This window comes from Psammomys obesus, unplaced genomic scaffold (genome assembly GCF_907164565.1).
Source record: "Psammomys obesus unplaced genomic scaffold, mPsaObe1.curated_primary_1811, whole genome shotgun sequence".
NCBI classification, from domain to species: Eukaryota; Metazoa; Chordata; class Mammalia; order Rodentia; family Muridae; genus Psammomys; species Psammomys obesus.
In genome coordinates this window covers 6,185,929-6,205,675 of record NW_026587032.1, presented here as the reverse complement: position 1 = coordinate 6,205,675, position 19,747 = coordinate 6,185,929, and the positions used below count along the sequence as shown (strand labels likewise).

The window sequence follows — 19,747 nt, the reverse complement described above, 5'->3', positions numbered from 1 at the left end:
CAATAAGGACAACCAGCAATTGTTACTTCTTTCCCACTACTGTTGTAGGTGTGGGATGCCCTCCGGGAAGAGCCTTTGTTCAATTTCCGAGGACATCGAGGCCGGCTGCTGTGTGTGGCATGGTCCCCAGTGGACCCAGAATGCATCTACTCGGGTGCAGATGACTTCTGTGTATACAGGTGGCTGACCTCCATGCAGGACCATTCCCGGCCTCCTCAAGGTTGGTCAGGAAGAGGTTAGGGGGTCCACACAGTTTTTCTGATTCCCTTTCTGCCTTAGTAATTGGTCAGTTTCTCTGACCCCACCCAGTATCAGTAGAGTGTGTGTGTCTGCAGCCTTCAGAGCCAAGGATAGCACTGCCAAATTGTAACAAGTGTGGCTATTAGGCCACATCTTAACTAGGAGGGCATTCGGAAAGGAAAGAACCTACAGCACCTTATGCCAGAAAGAGTATACTCAAAGAACTGAGACACATCGAAGTACAGTGAGTAGGTGAAGGGGCCCTTGCTAAACAAGGGGGACAGTTGACAGGGGGGGCAGCAAGATGTCTGAGGGTGGGGGGATTAGTCAGGATTCTCCAAAGGAACAGAACTGATAGAATGAAACACAGGAGATATATTAGAGTAGCTTACAGGCTGTGGTCTGGGTAGTCCAAAAATGATTGTCTCCTGATGGAAAGGCCAAAAATCCAATACTTGTTCGTTCCACAAGACTGCTCAACAGTTCCAAATCTGGTGCAGGAGTCTAGAAAGACTCGTGGAGAGCAGCTTGTCTTTAGTCTGTTGGAATCCTAAAGAAGTAGGTTCTAACACTGACAAGAGTGAGCACAAGCAGACAAAACGCAAGGGCTTTCTTTCTGCATATGCTTTATATAGGCCCAGAGGTGTGGCCCAGATTATGATGGCTCTTCTGACCTCAGATCCAGTCAAGAAACTCCTCACAAGGCTCAGCATAGTGGTGCACTCCTTTAATCGAGACCTGGGGGGCAGAGGCACAAGGATCTTTGTGCCTTCAGGTCCAGCCTGGTCTACACAGCAGGCTCCAGGACAGCCCTGTCTCAAAACAGTTAAAAGCAGATAGAGACAGTTGCTCACAGGTGTGCTCCCACTTCTTGGGTTTTAGTTGCTTGCAGGTATAGTCAGGTTGGCAACCAAGACTGGCTGTCACTGGGTAAAGGGACTTGCCATGCAAACCCTGTCAGCCTGAGCTCAGTCCCTAGAGCCCACGTAAAGGTGGGAAGAGGGAACTGACTCCAGAAGTGCCCTGTGACTTTGATAGGCATGCCTGGGTGATCATGAGTACTCAGACTCACATTAGTTAATAGCTATATATTGTTTATTACTAATATGTAATATGTAAATGAATATATTAACTATACAGATATGAAGCTCACAGCAAACTGATGTACAGATAACACCAGTATTATCCATACAGTGATCCCATGAGTTTTCTTGGGGTTACCTACAGGAATAGAGTGACTCAAAAACGGCTGCATCACCAAAGCCTACCCCAGCATGGGTGACAGCTTACAAAAGATGGGAACCTGGAGTTCACTGAAAGCCTGCAGGTAGCTCAACAGGTTGAAGAACTTCCTTTCCAAATGACTATTCTGAACGTCTTCCAGGCAACGTGGCAAGTTTCTACTTTCTCCAGACAGCTGATCTAAGTCCCAGAGTCTTTGCAGCATAGCGTCTCTTCCTTTGAGGGGGGCCCTCAGCTTTTGTCTACTTTGGCAGGGAGGGACCTATTGACATCTGCCAGTTTCAGAGACTTCCTGAAGCTTTTTTGAGTTGTTTACCTTCCTGTTTAAAGAACTTTCTTGCTGGATGGAATGTTTCAATCTCAGAGGAAACTTACACAACATTGAGTATAAAAGTATTTGCTGCTAAGCCTGACTAGGGTTTGAGCCCTAGGACCCACATTGTGGAAGTCCCACAAGCTGGTCTCTGATGGATAGATTTCTTTCTTTCTCTCACTCTCTCTCTCTGTCTCTCTGCTAGGCATACAATCATATAAATGTAATGTTTATAATTTACATGTAAATTTCACAAGTGTATAAAAATAAATATAAGTGATAAATTTAAATATATATTTTAATGTAAAGAAAATAAACAGGGAAATTGTATTTACAACAGCCAAAGATTAACTGGTGCCTGACATATCTCCTACCATAAACAGCTAGAAACAGTAGATAGAGAAATATACCTCCAATGATGGCGTTTCCTATCCTCTTACAGTCTTGTAAAAGAATATTCAGATTAGCTTTGCCTGTGGTCAGAAACTGGATACAGCTCCAATGCTAATGAGCGTATGAGTGTGTCCTTCAGAGGAAGTGTGCATAGCCATAAGAAAGATGTAGGCTGGAGATGCAGCTCAGTACAGAGTGTGCCATGTCTACAAGACCTGGTTCATCCCGCAGAACAGAAACAAAGAACAGCTTCTGACAAATGCAGCAAAATTGATGAGTTTCTCACAAACCACACTGAGCAGAAGCAGCCAGGCCCAGAGGACTGCACAGGATGCTTACTGTCTCTATGAAAACCTAGAACAGTCACTCAAACTGGTGACAGCAGCAGGAGCCAGGGAGCCAGGTCATCTACAAGGCAGTGGGAGTCTCGCTCGGGTCAAGGGTCAGACGTTTTACATCTGGTCTGTAGTGGAAGTGCTGGTTATAATACTATGAGTCAAAAGCAGTTGAAATGTGAAAGGTGATTTAAAAAAAAAAAAGACTGTCTGCAAGTGATAAAGCTTTTAAGGAAGAAAGAGTAGTACTGGGTGGCTGCAAACTAGTAGGTACCCAGCATATGGGTAGGGTACTCTTCAGGTTCCAGAATCGCTGGAAACTCCAGTCCTTGTGGAGCTAATAGGCCTCCACCAATGCATTCCAACCAGGGAAGTCACGGGTGCCGATTTGGTGAGTTAGTGACAGCCCCAGTCAAGAAGCTGGTGCTGGAACTAGGGAGTCCAAAAGTGTGGTCATGGACAGCAAACATTGTTAAGACATTCTTATCACATGATTAACCAAAAGGACAGATAAAAAGCATGTACTGTCCAGAGGCGCCATCTTGCCTCTGTGGCCAATTGAAAATGTAGTCTGCATCCCTTGAAAAGTGGGCATGCATGAGTGGGCATACCAAATCCCAAGAGGATTTGTTCTTGGATGGAGGATGTAGGCAGGAAGACTTGGGGAAGGCAGTGTGTGGGGCTGTTAGAGTGGTGTATGGTTCCAGAGGGTTTCACCAGACGCTTTGACCAGCTATATTTTCTCCATGTGGCCTTGACTATCATGGACTCTCTGTAGACCAGGCTCACCTTGAAATCTCAGAGCCTGCCTCTGCCTCCCTGTATATGTACCACTGTGCCTGGCGTCTATTCTTACTGTTATTGTGGTCTTTTGTAGGGAAAAAAAGTATTGAACTAGAGAAAAAACGGCTCTCTCAACCTAAGCCAAAGCTTAAAAAGAAGAAAAAACCTAACCCGCAACTACCTATAAAGCAAGATTCATCCATTGGCACCGAAGATGAAAGTGTAAGGGAGAACTCAGGACCTGTTGAGAATGGCGTGTCAGACCAGGATGGTGAGGAGGAAGCCCAGGAGCCAGAGCTGCCTCCCTCCCCAGTTGGTAGGTGCTTCTGCAACACCGGCTGACTGGTATCTTGATAGAGCCGGTCCTTCCTCAGTGTGTAGCTTCTGTCTCAAGTGAGCCTTTGCAAACTGTTAACACTGGTTAAAGGGCTATGTTTTGTTTCAGTGTTTAAGATTTAGTTTTGTTACAAGAGTGCAGTGCTCATGGGGACCAGAAGAGAGCAATGGGTCCCCAGCAACTGGAATTACAGACAGTTGTGAGCTACCGTGTAGGTGCTGAACTAGGTCCTCTGCAGAGCAGCCAGTGCTGTTAACCCTGAGCCATCTCTCCATCTCTTTAAAAGGTTAAATCTCTAACTGCCTCTTTGAAATGTTAGAGGAGATGTGGTGGATGATTGGGGTAGAGACAGTAATACTATAGGCGCTTTTTCGAAAAATATTTCATTTCCATTTCTTTTGCCTCTTCCTACTCCATCCCAATCCTGTCTAACACCCAATACCAGGTAGGAGAGAGGAGGTTAGTGAGGAGGGTGGCGCAGTTCTCTTCAGCTGATTCCTGCTGGTTAGGGTCCTTGGTTCCTTGGGGCAAGTCTAATCTTCGTAGCCGGGATATCTTCTCCTCAAACTGCATCAACAGCAATCAGGAGCAGCAGCAGCATTCCGCTTTCTTGGAGCTCCCTTTCTCTCTCTGGGCTTTATTTCCTCTCCAGAGTCTTCAGAATTAAACTCTGCAGCTGGCAAAGAGCCCCTCTCAGAGCCTTCACCAGGCAAATAGTTTGCTGCTGTGGACAGTCTAAATCAGCCCCATATCTACACCTGGGATTAAAACAAAAACATGTTTACATAACTGAGTCTTTAAAGACACCAGAACTTTCCACTATACAGATCAGCTTCAGCTGTTCAGGGTGAGACCGTGGGGCACAGTGAGAAAGGGCAGCGTGTGAGCAGAGATGTGAATGGAGAGTATGCATCTGTGAAAGAATGTTGTTTTTAAACAAAATCCCAAACTGGTTTTACCAATAAAGACTCAAGAGCCAGATATTAGGGTGAAAGCCTGCTAGCTCAGAGAGGCAGAGAAAGCACCCAGCTGACCTTCCTACCCAATAACATCCCAGAAGGAAAAGCCCCTTCTCCTTATCCATATTCTCTTAATAACCTTCAAACTGAATGTCCCTCCTTTCTACTTTCTGTGTGTCTCTCTGTTCATCCTCCAGACTTCCTTGTTCTCTGTGGGGTTTTTTCCTGCATCCATTCCCTGTCAACTGATTGTTTGTTCCACCTCCTAACCTATGGTTGACTTTATTTAATGCTGTGTACGGAAAGCCCTTGGATTATAGGTGTGCGCTAGGGCTGAGCCACACCACAACTAGAAACAGGTTTTTCCGGTATACAATGTCATAGTGTGACCAGGTATCCTACAACAAAAGAAAACACTGTCCCTTGAACAGATGAACTTAACTATTTCTCCCTATTTAACTAGTTAACTTAACTATTAACTCCCTATTTACATGGGAGCAAGCAAGTTCCCTTTGTCCAGCTTGAGATCATGCTTGGCTTTCTTTTACCAGAGAAAAACTAAGGGTGTCTTAGTCACTGTTCTGTTGCCATGACGAGGAACCCTGACCAAGGCAAGTTTTATTTAAAAAAAGCATTTAATTGGGAGCTTGCGTATAGTTTCAGAGGTTCAGCCCATTATCATCATGGCTGGCAGCGTGGCAACACTCATGGCTCTGGAACAGTAACTAAGAGCTACATCCTGATCCGAAGGCAAAGAGGGGGAGATTAGGCCTGCCTTGGGCTTCTGAAACCTCCAAGCCCACCCCCAGCGGCACACTTCCTTCACCAAGGCCACACTACATGAGCCTATGAGGCTATCCTTATTCAAACCATCACGAAGGGTCAGTTCTTCCCATCAGTGCAGCTGTGTCATTTGTTAGATCCTCGTGGAATGCATGTGTCACTAGCTCCCATTGTAATCTTGTGCATGTTTGAAGAGAAATGGCTGTGGATAGGTAAAATAGCACTTTTGTTCTCTTACTACCTAAGTCTCTGTGTTTACATCTGTTAAAATGAATGATTAAAAACCAGAGAGTATAAAGTGATTGTTGCTGAACTCTTGATATTTCCATGTGCCAGGATTGAAACAGCCAAAGCAGAGGTATCTTTGACCCTCCATCTTAGATTGTGGATTTGGGTAGATAAATTCCTAAGAGCTTACCAGGTTTACCTTCAGGCTAACCAGAATGCCCTTATCTTGGGGGTGGTGAGATGGCCCCAGTGCCTGCCACACAGTCCTGAGGTTGATCCTGGAACCCATGAAAGGTGGAAGGAGAGACCTGACTCCATTTGTATATGGTACAAATGCATTTACAATTATTATTGTCACTGTGTGTGCTCTGTTGTGTACTGTCCTGACCTCCACGTACACAACAGAGCACATACAGTACAGTAATAATTGTAAATTGTATCATATCAGGGCTACATAAAATGTCTGTCCTTTGCCTGTGTAGGCCAGAAAACAGTTTGTGTGCTTAGGATTGGGACTGATGTGGACCTGCAGTTTTATATTAGGGAAGCTTTTCCTGTCTGTGCATAGAAGCTAAGTTATCTGACAGATAATTCGCCATGAGAGTTTCCAAATCAAATGTCAGAGTTTCAGTCAGGCTATGAAGCGGAAAAGGCACGGTTGCTGGAATTGCATTGCTGAGCCTGTTAATGCTCTTAAAACAAGAACTAGACTCCACAGTGTGTTTTGAAGCAGAGTCTCGTTCTAACCACTGTTGGTTGTCCTGGGACTCACAGTAGCCCAGGCTGGCTTCAACCTTAGTTACCCTGTCTCAGTATCCAGAATGCTGAGGTTACAGGTGGGAGATCCCAGGCCCATCACCTTTTTATATAGTTCTCGTCTCAGAGCTTCTCTGTTTCTTTACCCTTGCTGCAGTTTGTGGAGAACCTGCTTCCTGCACTGCCGTTTCCTTAGGCTTTGAAAAGTTAAAAGTCACTGTGAGTAGCAAAGCCACCTCCCTGAAAAAGGACCCGCCGAAGGAGAAGCCAGGTCAGTGTTCTGTCAGCACATATTTCTAAACCTGCTGTGCCCAAGAGAGCCTTTTGAATAAGCGTGGGGTGCTCTGAGTGTGCTGCTGGTGATCGTTTTGGTTTTTTGTCTGTTCTCATTGCTGAGCACTTGAAATGTCCTACACTTGTTGATTCCACTTGGGAATGTTAGCAAGGGCACTTTGCGTATTTTGTGACGATGTACCAGCCAGTGTGGTGTGAAAGCTGCTGTCTGGGCACCTCAGTGCCGCCCTGGTGCAGGCCGCACCTTCACTGCCCGTGTTTGTGGTCCTTCAGTTCTGTCTCTGGTCTGCTGTTCTGATACCATGTGCGGTTGTTGCATTTCAGAAGCCTTGCTCAAGAAGAGGAAGGCTCGCTCCATGCTCCCTCTGAGCACCAGCTTAGACCACAGGTCCAAAGAGGAGCTCCATCGAGACTGTTTGGTATTGGCAACTGCAACACATGCCAAAGGTACCGAGCGCCGCTCCTGCACTTGCCCGTGCTCAGCTGCTGGTGGTGCTGTGTGTTAAGGAGCGTGTGTCTAAGATTAGCCCTGCCTGCACCTTTCCCCGCCCACTGCCATACCCTGTCCTGCAGTCCTGTTCCCGGTGTCCCGTCTGTCACCAGCCGTCTTTGTGCCCCGTTCAGCCTACACCTACATATCTTGGTGTGAATCTGCTTTCCGCTCTTCTCTGCTAGTATCGTTAGGTAAAAAAAAAGTAACTTCTCACTAGAGCTGCCCCATCACGTGGCGGTTACTTCAGAGTAGTTGATGGAGGTTTTATTTTTTTAATGATGTTTTTGTTTTGTTTGTCACACTTATTATTCTGGTATTTGAGCAACTTAGTGTTTCTGCTTTGAATTCAGTGTTTGAAAGAGCAGCACAAGAAAACAGTTCACAGAATCTGAAGAAAGTGTCTCCCTGCCCGTTCCAGTGCCCACTCTGTTTCCTCTTGAGCTTTTGTATAGGTGTTCCTTTTTTTTTTTTTTTTTTTTTTTTTTGAGTTTTAAGGCAGCCTAAAGCTCCATTGGTTACAATAGTTAAACCTATTAGAGATTAAGTTTTTTTGTTGTTATTTTGTTTTGTTTTTACATTCTCAGGTAGAGTGAGTACTCTGGACAGAACCCAAGTCCTTCATATGCTGGGCTTTGGGCCATACACAGACATAATGGACTGTTTTTAAAGGGTAGAGAATGAGTATTGAATCCTTTTGTGATAGATTTCAAGGAATTTTTTTTAAAGAGAGCCTCCTGCCTCTGCCTTCTAACTTATAAAGAATTCTTGGGATACTTTGACTAATATAACAGTATTTTTTTTTAAGACGTGTTGAATTTAAAATGATTTTTTAATATTTTCCTCTCAAGCCTTTATTAGCACAAATAGAAAAATGGGATTGTCTCATTGGATTTTGCCCAAGCTCAGGTTGTTTTTTGTTTGTTTGTTTGTTTGGTTGGTTGGTTGGTTTGGTTTTTTTTAATTATTTATTTTATTTTATGTGCATTAGTGTGAAGGTTTCAGATCCCTTGGAATTTGTGTTACAGACAGTTGTGAGCTGCCATGTGGGTGCTGGGAATTGAATCTGGGTCCTTTAGAAGAGCAGACAGTGCTCTTAACCACCGAGCTATCTCTCCAGCCCCACCCCGACTCCCAGCTGAGTTTTAAAGGCTCCAAACTGTTTCAGAAACTAGTAGGGTTCTTGGGTAGAATAAATGAGGACTTGAAATGTGTTGGGGGGGGCTGTTTTATTTTTTCTTTTATCTTTGAAGTAGGTGTTGGGGCATGTATCCAGAAATCAGGAGCTATGTCATCACTTTCTCTGTTGACTGTTTCCATTTTACATTAGCAGAGCTAACTGAAGATGTGTCGGCTGACCTTGAGGAACGATTCCACTTGGGCCTTTTCACTGACAGGGCGACTCTGTACAGGATGATCGAAACAGAAGGTGAGGCCTCCTCAGTCCACATAGCCTGTCAGTCCTCACTCGCCCTGACTTTGACATGTGCCTCTGTGTGGCTGCCAGCCCTTGCATTGTCATGCCATGCCGCTTGAGCTGTTTGTGAGCATGTTGCCATCCCCTGTGTCGTCTATGTGGTCATCAGACTCCAAACCATAGCCACTAACTGGTGTGATGCACAGGAAGGCCACTGGTGACAGTGCTCAGCTGGGCTCCAGTCCCGTTCTTTACATTGGTTTGGGTCAGTGGCTCATTCCTGTAATGGCACAGGAGGCTAGCATTCTGGAGGCAAAAGCAGGAGCATCACAAGTTTGAGGCCAGCCTGTAAAACCAACCACTGAGTTCTAGAGCACCCTGAGCTATGAGAGGATTTTGTCCTTAGTGGCGGGTGCCTTTAATCCCAGCACTCGGGAGGCAGGGGCAAGTGGATCTCTGTGAGTTTGAGGCCAGCCTGGTCTACAAAGTGAGTTCAGGACAGTCAGCACTACACAGTGAAACCCTGTCGAAGAAGAAGAAGAAGAAGAAGAGGAAGAGGAAGAGGAAGAGGAGAAGAAAGAAGAAGAAGAAGAAGAAGAAGAAGAAGAAGAAGAAGAAGAAGAAGAAGAAGAAGAAGAAGAAGAAGAAGAAGAAGAAGAAGAAGAAGAAGAAGAAAAAAGGCAGTGGTGGCGCTTTAATCCCAGCACTTGGGAGGTCGATCTCTGTGAGTTCAAGGACAGCCAGGGCTTTGAGACCCTGTCTCTAAAGAAAGAAAGCCAGGGAGCAGAGGGATGGCTCAGCAGGTAAAAGTGTACTCCTGACCTGAGTTCAACCCTCAGAGCACACGTAGTTTGCACTGTAATCCTAACACTCCTACAAAACTGGGAACAGAAGCAGGAGGATGAGCTGGAAGCAGTTGTCTTGATGCAGAAACAGAAACCCTGCTTCTGAAGCAAAGTGAAAGACTTAAAATCTTAAATCCTGTTAGTGGGCGACTTCCTGATCAGTCAGTGACTGTATACTTCTCTTCTGGTGTGACTTCTGTTTCATAAAGGCCAAAGCAGCTTTCAAACATTTGTCTCTTCTACACAGGAAAAGGTCACTTGGAAAGTGGCCACCCTGAGCTTTTTCACCAGCTCATGCTCTGGAAGGGAGATCTGAAGGGTGTTCTCCAGGCCGCAGCAGAGAGAGGCGAGCTGACAGACAGTCTTGTGGCCGTGGCACCAGTAGGTATGTGCTTCTTGGGGAAGTGTGTCACCTCCAGGATGTGCCTCAACACCCGTGTGGTGTCGTGATGGCACACAGCTGCAGTGCCAGCACCTGGAAGGCTCGGGCAGAGGAATCACGAATTCAGGGCCAAAAAAAGAAAAGATAATTTGTCAGTGCTTGCCTTGAGCTTAGTCACTCACAAATGGATGGGTTTACAGAAGCTGACTCTGCAGCACGGCAAAGGCTGTGGACTCTGCCCATTGTGTGCTGTTCAGACAGAATAGCTGTAGCCCATGCTCTAAAATAGCTTTGTTTTGTTCATAGTTCCCAGGGCTAGGGGGCTGGGGCCAGGGCCAGCGCCGCTCAGCAGTGGCAAGGGTCACCTGGTCAGCCGCATTACAGTGCAGGGATGTAAGAGACCATTTGATAGGACAAGCACCTGAGATGAGGGGCAGGGCAGGACGGCTGGCATTGTGGGTGAGGCAGGCTGTGCTAACAGCTCGTGGGAATTTGTCGACTCCACAAATGAGCAGTCGTCAGTCTGTGTAGGAGCACTACCTGTTTTTTTTAATTACTGCCCACCAGGCATCTGGGGGTGCCTCTACCACATAAGCCGTTGATGGAGAAACCACACATTGAAGGACAATTTAGACCATATGTAACAAAATTGAAAATACTTAAAACGTTTGGCCCAGCAGTTCAACTGATAGAAATTAAGCTACATTCAACTCATACCCATTAACATCACAAGACCGTAAGGACCTACATGTCCTTAAGTGAGTGACCTCTCAAATCATGTAGCTAGAGTAGAACTCTTACAGGTGGCACCCAGACACTGAGGCAGCGTTGTATGCTCAGCATGACTGAGCTACAGTGTATGGGAGGACATTCAAGGTGACCCTCATGAAAATGGCTAGTGTGAGCCTGGGAGCACTGAGCCATGCTGGGCCCTGTGCTACACTGTGAACCTTTCAGTCAGGACTGCTAGAAGTGACCCCAAGAAACCAAAGGGCAAGGTGTCTGTTTTGCCTTCTTTATGAAGATGTGCAGAGAAGAACATAAGAAAACTCGACATCCTGATCAATTTTGAAAATTTTTTAAGACTTAAATATACAGTGTTCTGCCTGCATATATGCCTACAGGCCAGAAGAGGGCACCAGATTGCATTATAGGTGGTTGTGAGCCACCATGTGGTTTCTGGGAATTGAACTCAGAACCTTGGGGAAAGCAGCCAGTGTTCTTAACCTCTGAGCCATCTCTGCAGCCCCCGTTTTGTTTTGTTTTGTTTTGTTTTGTTTTGTTTTGTTTTGTTTTTCAAAACAGAGTTTCTTTGGGTAGCTTTCTTTGGGTGTCCTGAACTCACTTTATAGACCATGCTGACCTCTAGCTCCCTGCCTGTACCTCCCTGAGTGCTAGAATTACAGGCATGTGACAACACACCGGGTTGATTTTGCAATTTTCTATTAAGTGTTATGAAAGGTGAAAGTCAAGGTCAGGTACAGAGAAATCTGAAATAAGTTTGGTGAAATGATGGAGGCAGGAAAAGTACACTGTGCTTAGGAAAAGAATTATGGCCTAGCTCAAGGAAGCAAGGAGAAAAGGGCCCCTTAATGCCCTTAAAAGATGACCATTCCTCCCCTCAAACACTGGCATCTCCATTGGAGGTGTAGCAGAAAAGCTGGGTGCCAGCTGGACATAGGGTTTCACACTAGTCCAGCTCTTGGGAGGCGGCAGCAGGTGGATTCCTGTGAGTTATAGGCCAGCCAGGACTACATAGTGAGACCCTGTCTCAAAAGAACAAACAACTGGTGAGGCGTGACAGCAAAAAGCAACCATGTACCACCAACGCTGCAAAGATGAAGTGGACAAAGGAAGTTTGCTGGCACCAGGAGTCCTGCCAGCCTTGCCCAGGAAGAGTGAAAGAGGAGGGTGAATTTGCAAAACAAGAGAAACAAACCAACAAAATCCATCTTGTGAATGCATGCCTTAGGGTAGGGGGCCCATGACTGAGTACACATTTCTATGGCTGTGAGGTGACTGTCACTGCTGTGGTGAGCATCTCACCGGGCCACATGTGAAGCGGTGTGTGGTGGGTCTCTCCAGCCCAGCAGGCGCTCTCTTTGATCAGCATCCTGAGTAGAAGATGTGCATGGCCACAGTCACTGTGTTCCCACCCAAAAGTGTTCCCTGAATCTCTTGTATGATAGTCAAAGACACAATTCCTGTTTCAGGCTATGGGTGTGGGGAAGGAAGTGAAGCTACATAGCATTTGAAGTCATACCTGATTGATGGATCTGCATACAGGAGTGACGTTTAAAAGCAAGGAATTTTTAACTCAAGTGTGCCTCCTTTTATGCAACCCGCCCCCCTTTTTTTTTCTTTTTAGCTGGCTACAGTGTGTGGCTGTGGGCCGTGGAAGCCTTTGCCAAGCAGCTGTGTTTCCAGGATCAGTACGTCAAGGCTGCCTCTTACCTGCTGTCTATCCATAAAGTGTACGAGGCTGTGGAACTCCTCAAGTCAAACCATTTCTACAGGTCTGTGCAGTTTGGGTCTCAAGCAGCAGCCAGCATGCTGTGACCTAAACTTGTTGGTGAAGCAATGGGAACAGAGAAGACAGCATAAAAGTAGTTGGGGTCTTGATGCCTCACAAAGGCCACTCCCTTAAAGATTTTCCTCATGTGTATGTGTGTGGGCATCTGCAAATGACCACAGGTGCCCGCAGGGGCCAGAGCCAGGGGATCCCCCTGGAGCTGAAATGTTATGAGCTAGCTCCGTGCCCTGGGGGAGCTAACCAACATTGGGCCTGCACAGAAGAGCAGTGAGTGCTCCGGGCTGCTGAGCAGTTTCTCTGGTCCTCTTCCCAACCTCTTTTTTTTTTTTTTTTTTTTTTTTTTTTTTTTTTTTTTTTTTTTTTTTTTTTTTTTTTTTTTTTTTTTTTTTTTTGCTGCACGCCTTTGATCCCAACACTTGGGAGGCAGAGACTGGTGGATCTCTGTGAGTTCTAAGCCAGCCTGATCTACAAAGCAAGTGCAGGACAGAAAAACAAAAAGAGAGAGAGAAAGAAAAAAGGAATATTCAACATTCCTGTCTTAGTTTTTATTGCTATAATAAACACCATGACTGAAAGCAACTTGGGTGAAGAAAGGGCTTATTTCAGCTTACACCTCAAAAGTCTCAATCACTGAGGAAAGTCGGGGCAGGAACCTAGAGGTAGGAACTGAAGCAGAAGCCATGGAGGAACCCTGCTTACTTCCTTGTTCCCTTTGGCTTCTTCAGTTTGGTTTCTTATATAGCCCAGGGCCAGAGGTGGCACTGCCCGCAATGGCCTGGGCTCTCCCAGGTCGATCAACAATTAAAGACAGCCCTAGGCTGCAGAGGTGGTGCAGTGGTTAAGGGCACTGACTGCTTTTTCAGAGAACCTGGTTTCATTCCCAGCACCCACATGGCAGCTCACAACTGTCTCTGACTCCAAGAGCTGACACCCTCATACAGACATGTATGCAGGCAAAACATCAGTGCACATAAAATAAAGGTAAATAGATTATATATTTTTTAAAAAAGTGCTTATAAAAAAAATTAAGACAGTCCCCACAGACTTGCCTTCAGGCCATTCTTCTGAAGGTGTTTTCCCAATTCAGATGTTGAGTTGACAGAACCAACTGGCACAGTTCAGATGAAGGGCCTCCACCTGTTTCGGGGTGACTGGTGTCTCCTTTCAGTTTAACACTGGTGTGAGTGTTAGCCATTTAGACACATGCTCTAGACCCTTAGTTCTCTGTCACCGTGCCTGTCATTAAATGTGATGTTTGAGTGTTGATTTGCTGTGATTGGTTTAAATCTGTCCACTGTGGTGCTTCTGTCGATTGTCAGATGTATCTTTTTTTCTGTTTTCTTTTGGATGGACTGTTTTGGTCTAGCTCCAGTACTGACTTCCTATCTACATTCTCTTGTAGAAATTCACTTGTTTACTTTAATATGTACAGATGTTTTGTCCGTATATTTGTGCACCATGTGTGCCTGGGGCTTGAGAGACCACAATATTGGGTCTCCTGGAGCTGGAGTTACAGATGGTTGTGAGCCACTGTGTGGGCGCTTGGGATTGAACCCAGATCCTCTGGAAAAGCAGTCAGTGCTCTTAACCATTGAGTCATTTCTCCTCATCTTTTTATTTTTTTATATCATATATTCTACTGATAATTCACAAAACGTTTTTGTGTATGAAAGCCTGTAATTTCACCTTCTTTTTTTTTTTAACTTATTTATTTTAATTTCACATGCATTGATGTTTTGTCTACATGTAAATCGGTATGAGGGTGTCAGATACCTTAGAACAGCTGTGACCCACCATGTGGGTGCTAAGAACTGAATCGGGATCCTTGGAAAAATAGCCAGTGCTCTTAGCCACCAAGCCATCCCTAGACCCTCACTTTCATCTTAAGAGAGCTTTTCCAAGTTTAGAACTCTAGATTGTTTCCAGATGTGGTGGTGCACACCTGTAATTCTACAGGATCCTATGCTGCAGGTTTTCTTTCTACAGTCTTTGGCTTCGCTTTTTTATTTATGCAGCCCAGTTTGTCCTTGAAACCCCTGCCCTAGTTTTCCAGGTGTTTAAAGTACAGGTGTGCACTGCATGACAGCTGTATTTTCAGGTCTGCTGCATGAGAACAGTGGAGTTTTCTCTTTTTGGGTCTTGGACTGTCACTGACTTTTCAGTGCTGTGAAGATGTGAGGTTGTCCTTTTGTTTATCTTGTCTGGGTTTTGCTCTCCTCCTTGAGAGAATGCTAAGCTTTGTTGTGGCTCACCTTGATCTTTTTGGCAACCGAGAACAGTCCGATGGGGCTAGCTTCAAATTTGTGGCCATGTTGTCTGCCTCTAGAGTGCTGGGATTGCATGCCTTCCCCGTATTTCAGAAGGGCAGATTTAGAGATGTCCATCCTGTAGATTTGTGTGGGCCTCCTACCTTCTGATATCTCTGTCACAGGCCTTGTTTAGTGAGCAAGTCCCACACAGCAGGCTCTGGGTATCATTTGGCTCCCAGCTCCATGGTTCGGCCTTTCAGAGTTTCCAACATGGATAGAGACGCAGCCAGAGTCACAAGCAGAGCTTGGCCACCTCTGTGAACAGCTTTCTCCTCTGGCGCTGCAGGTCTCTGGTTTAAAGGATTATGCCTAGAAGTAAAAGCCCCAAGTACCTTTCCGTGTTGCTCTTTGGATGGTTTTTCATCCGTCCTACAGCCTTAAGGTGACTGCAGCTCAAGCAGAACCGCACTTGGGTGATGTTTGCCGAGTGATGCAGGTCTCCCACACCCTGAGGTGCTCCGTGAAAAGGATCAAAAGTGCCACTCTTTAGTTTTGGATCACTTTAATGGAAACATTTTCAACTTTGGAATGCTGTTGAGTCCCCGGCGGCAGACACAGGCTCTCCGAAAACCTCATTTCCAGCAATGTGTAAACTTTGTCACTGGCAGCATGAAGTGATGTGCTTGGCTTTGTTGACTTTTGAGAAAATATCTGTAAAATACCCAAAGCCAATAGCTTGTTTATCTGTTAGTTTTATTTGGTTGTTTTTTGTTGTTGTTGTTGTGTTTTTGTTTTTGAGGCAAGGTTTCACTTTAGCTCAGCTCACTGGAACTCACTGTGTAGACCAGGCTAGCCTCAAATTCTGTGTACTGGAACTAAAGGTGAGTAGCTCTGAGCCTAGCAGTGCTTTTTAAGAAATGAGTTTTCATGAAGAAAGCAGCCAGCTGGGGGCTGGAGAGATGATGGACAAGGTCAGTGAGAATGTTGACCTGCAGGCAGGAGACCTGTGTTTGGACCCAGCACCCAGTGAAAAGCTGGGTGTGGCTGCCTGTGCCTGTGGCCCCAGGTCAGCAGGCGGGAATAAAAGGATCCCAGGAGCTCACTGACCAGCCAGCCTGGCCAGTTCAGTGACAGAACCTGACTTAAGAAGTGAGGTAGCACAGCAGGTAAGGGCTGTGGCCCCATGCTGTAGGAAGCCTGGCAGAACCAGCCCCTGCAGGTTGTCTGACCTCCACACACAGTCTCAGTGTGCACACAGCATAAGGTGAAGAGGGAGAAGACAGCCAACATCCTCTGTGACCTCAGCTTAGTTCGCTCTTCAAAAAATCCCCAGAGATGACTGATGTAGTTTGGAATGATGCCAGAAAAAAATAAATCTTGCCATGTTGTCATGGTGAGGGTTTAAAATGCTGATGAGGGGAATTTGCCAAATTAATCATTTGCCTGCCTTACGAGGGCACTCACCGTTTTTATTGGTAGTTGGAATGCTATATGCCTCATGTGGAGGAACACTTGAAGATTGGCTAAAGTACCTATTTTTGCCTTTAGGGAAGCTATTGTAGTTGCCAAGGCTCGGCTGCGCCCTGAGGATCCTGTCCTGAAGGACCTGTACCTCAGCTGGGGGTCCATCCTGGAGAGAGATGGCCACTATGCAATCGCAGCCAAGTGGTAAGCAAAGAGAGGCCAAGGCCAACTTAGTACCTGCCCAGGGCATGACAGAATGAAAGAACTGAGTGTAGACATGGGTCCAGTGACTGTAAGTGTGAAAAGAAGGGAAAATTCAGCCTAGCTTCATGCCCCACAGTTACAGGAAATGCCACAGGTAGTCAGCGACCTCAGTGGCAGACTTGAGGGCCACACCTGTTTCTGTTGATCAGATAAGCAGACTGTGGGGTGAGTCTTCTGTTTGGGTCAGTCAACAACTGTAGAGGTTTATAGTTCACAAGTCAACAGCGTGTGGCCATCCTGGGACAGATGTCACAGGGACAGCCAGAGCAGCGCTACCAAAGGGCACATTCAGTCACGTGAACACGAGGCATGGGAGCGTTGCGGCTGGTGACTGGGTTTTGTTCTTGCCACAGCTACTTAGGAGCCACTTCCGCCTATGATGCAGCCAAAGTTCTGGCCAGAAAAGGAGACGCAGCCTCTCTTAGAACAGCTGCAGAGCTGGCTGCCATCGCAGGAGAAAGTGAGCTGGCTGCTTCGCTGGCTCTCCGGTGTGCCCAAGAGCTGCTTGTGGTGAAGAACTGGGTGGGCGCGCAGGAAGCCTTGGGGCTGCATGAAAGCCTGCAGGTCAGTCTCCGGTCAGACTAACCCCCAATAGACAGACCCCAGTCCAAGGAGTGTCCTAGAGCATGCTGGGTGTCCTGCCTCACTGAAATTCTGCAGCTTGCTCATTGCCATGTTTGGGGTAAGAGACAGGCTGCTATTCAAAGTGGTTCCTGCTACTTACAGGTTTGTGCAACCATCTGAACAGCTGCTGCTGTGCCCAGAGTTCCTGCGTTAGCATTGTCTTCCTACAGAGCGAGGCCTTGGCCTCTGACAGGATGCTTATGGGGGTAGCAGGCATGTCTGGTTTCTGAAAAGCTCTGTTCCTGTGTGGCCAGAAATGACTCAGGGGAGGGAATATACCTCGATGGTAGCTCCTTTCCCTGGCATGGGAAAAGCCCAGGTTCCCTTCCCAGTACTTCATATACTAACGGCAGTTTAACAAGTAACAGACCTGAGAGCGGAGGGCTAGTCTGTAGTCCAGGCTTAATGTAAATGTACTCCATGGGCCAGGATGGCCTTGGACTGACAGTCCTGTTGGCTCAGTCTCTGTGGAGTTGGCTGTCCAGGGGTGAGCAACCATGCTACTTCTGACATGGACTATTTAAGCTCTTCTTTCCCTCACACAAATAAGGCCTAAAAACAGTGCCCAGCTGAGTGTTTAGAACCAAGGAAAGTACATAGTGGTTAGCTTTCATAGGGCTGGAAAGGGAGTGCCACAGGGCCATATTAGTTATAAAATGGCCGAATCTAGGTAGTCATTAGCCTACAGCTAAGAAAACGCCTTCCCAACAGCTCTTTTGCATTTCATTTTCTCCCCAAAGTAGCATCCTTGACAAAGCAAAAAAAAAAAAAAAAAAAAAAAAAAGTAAAACATCTCTGTAGCCTTTCAGTCCATATTTAGGTCAGAGTCATCTTCTTGCCCGTCTAGGCTTAACTAAGGCTGTCCGAGGGTTCACTGGGCATCTTGTGGCAATGAGAAATCCAACAAGTATTGATTTTCTGGAGCTTTCCTTGAAATTTTGTTCTTGGTGTATTCCCTGTCAGACCTGCTTGAACACAGCCTGTGCCAGCCCAGCTCCTGGGTCTGCCAAGCTTGTCTGTTCCAACATCACGGCACTGTCGCGGTAGACAGAACCTAATGTTGTAGGACTCTGGGCTGGACCTAGATATGGCTTCCAGGATAGAAGTTGTGGCTGTCATTAGGACTCTGTATAAACAAGTTCCTCCCTTTCCTCCTCAGTGGAGCATGGGCCTGAAAGGAGGCTTGAGTACTGTGGGCTCAATCAGCTGTGTCATGTAGAACTCTTACAAGTTGTGTCATCTACGTTTTCCTGTGTCACACCTCTTTGTTGCTGGATCCCAGGGCCAAAGACTAGTCTTCTGCCTCCTTGAGCTTCTGTGCCGGCACCTGGAGGAAAAGCAGCCCGCAGAGGTCAGAAGTCCCTCCTCCGTTTACCACCAGTGGGCCACAGGCTCACAGGGAACCTTGGTGCAGAGAGTGACTGGCGTGTGGCGCAGCAGCTTCAGTGTGGACACCCCGGAGCAGTGTCGGGCCGCCTTGCGGAAGCTGCAGGATGTCAAGTACCCATCTGCCACAAGTAACACTCCCTTCAGACAGGTGTGCCACATCCCCAGCCACAGCAGCTGCATAGGATGCAATGTCTTCCTCCCTCGGAAAAATAGTAGAACAGTTTCTACCTCAAAAAAAAAGACAAAGCAGTCCTGGCCTTGGGAAGACCCAGCACATGAAAGCCTCAGGCTGTGTGCTCATTGGGGCCTCTCAATTGTTTAATTGTGAAATACAAGAAAGTTTGGGGCTAGAGTAAAGCTTAGTGGTTAAGAGCACTGGTTGCTCTTGCGAAGGATCCAAGTGGGTTGTGTATGGGTTATCAGCATCCATGTCTGTGATAATAGTTTCAGGGGATCCATCATCCTCTCCTGGCTTTGAGGGCATAAGGTACACACATCGTGCACAGACATCTCACAGGCAAAACACTACCTGTAATAAGGTTGAAGTCCCCTTGTTCTCAGCTGCTGTCTCCCCACACACATCCACATTCCTGGCTCACCAGAGTGCACCTGCCTCCGCACTTCTCTGCTGATGCAAAGATGTCAGGCTAATGTGCTGCTTCTGTGTTCATCTTAGGAACATCCCTCCATTTGTCTACTTTTTAATTTTTAAATGAAAAGACATTGTACTTTTGAGTAAGGGGACAAATGGTAATGAGTAATGGTTTACAAAATGGAAAGCAGTTTCTTACAAAGATAACATACTCCTGTGCAGTGACTGGGTGGTTCATGATAAATGAAATCAGGAGCCACTCAAAGTTCTGCATCAAATATTCGCAGATGTTTGGTCCACAACTGCCAAACCGAACAGCCACATGAGGGAAGAACAGACTTCTGGAGCACAGAGCAGTAAACTCGAGAAACATGCTCCAGCAAACTGTGAAACTGACGCCATTTACATGAATGCCAGGAAAAAAATGCCAAGGTGGCACAAGAACAGTAGCCCTTCACACAGTAAGGGAGAGCATCTAGGAGGGGTGCTGTCAGGATGACTGCTTTGACAAGTGTTCAGTGCCCTCATTTTGGAGTAGCTATAAACTTGTCAGAATGCTTCAGACCTAAAGGCTGGAGAGACGCTGCGGTCAAGTACGTAGACTGCTTTGACTGAGGCCCTGTGTGTAATCCCCAGCGGGACAGCTTACTCCCCGTCTTCCCCGCATTGGAGAGAGAAGCAGAAGCAGCTAGACCCCAAGGCCTTGCTGTCCAGCCAGTGTAGCCAAATTGGTAAGCTTCAGATTCAGTGAAAACCCTGTCTCAAAAGATAAAATAGGGCCAGGCAGTGATGGCACACGCCTTTAATTCCAGCACTCGGGAGGCAAAGGCCGGTG

The 19,747-nt window shown here is 46.5% G+C and overlaps 1 protein-coding gene across 5 annotated transcripts in view; it reads left to right on the top strand.

The window, feature by feature from the left end:
- Window positions 1–19,747, top strand: part of Gemin5 (gem nuclear organelle associated protein 5) — a 44,923-nt gene that overhangs the window by 18,450 nt on the left and 6,726 nt on the right. For 3 of the 5 annotated variants that reach the window (XR_008719614.1, XM_055602761.1, XM_055602760.1), the window contains exons 15-24: window positions 49–220; window positions 3,401–3,622; window positions 6,527–6,640; window positions 6,988–7,110; window positions 8,484–8,582; window positions 9,663–9,800; window positions 12,166–12,313; window positions 16,128–16,247; window positions 16,661–16,871; window positions 18,214–18,468. Coding sequence is in view for 4 of the 5 variants with exons in the window: in XM_055602761.1 (XP_055458736.1) it covers window positions 49–220; window positions 3,401–3,622; window positions 6,527–6,640; window positions 6,988–7,110; window positions 8,484–8,582; window positions 9,663–9,800; window positions 12,166–12,313; window positions 16,128–16,247; window positions 16,661–16,871; window positions 18,214–18,468 (1,602 nt within the window). In the remaining variant the exon portion in view is untranslated. The remainder of the gene's footprint in view (window positions 1–48; window positions 221–3,400; window positions 3,623–6,526; window positions 6,641–6,987; window positions 7,111–8,483; window positions 8,583–9,662; window positions 9,801–12,165; window positions 12,314–16,127; window positions 16,248–16,660; window positions 16,872–18,213; window positions 18,469–19,747) is intronic. The other 2 variants (XM_055602763.1, XM_055602762.1) reach the window with 1 other exon arrangement.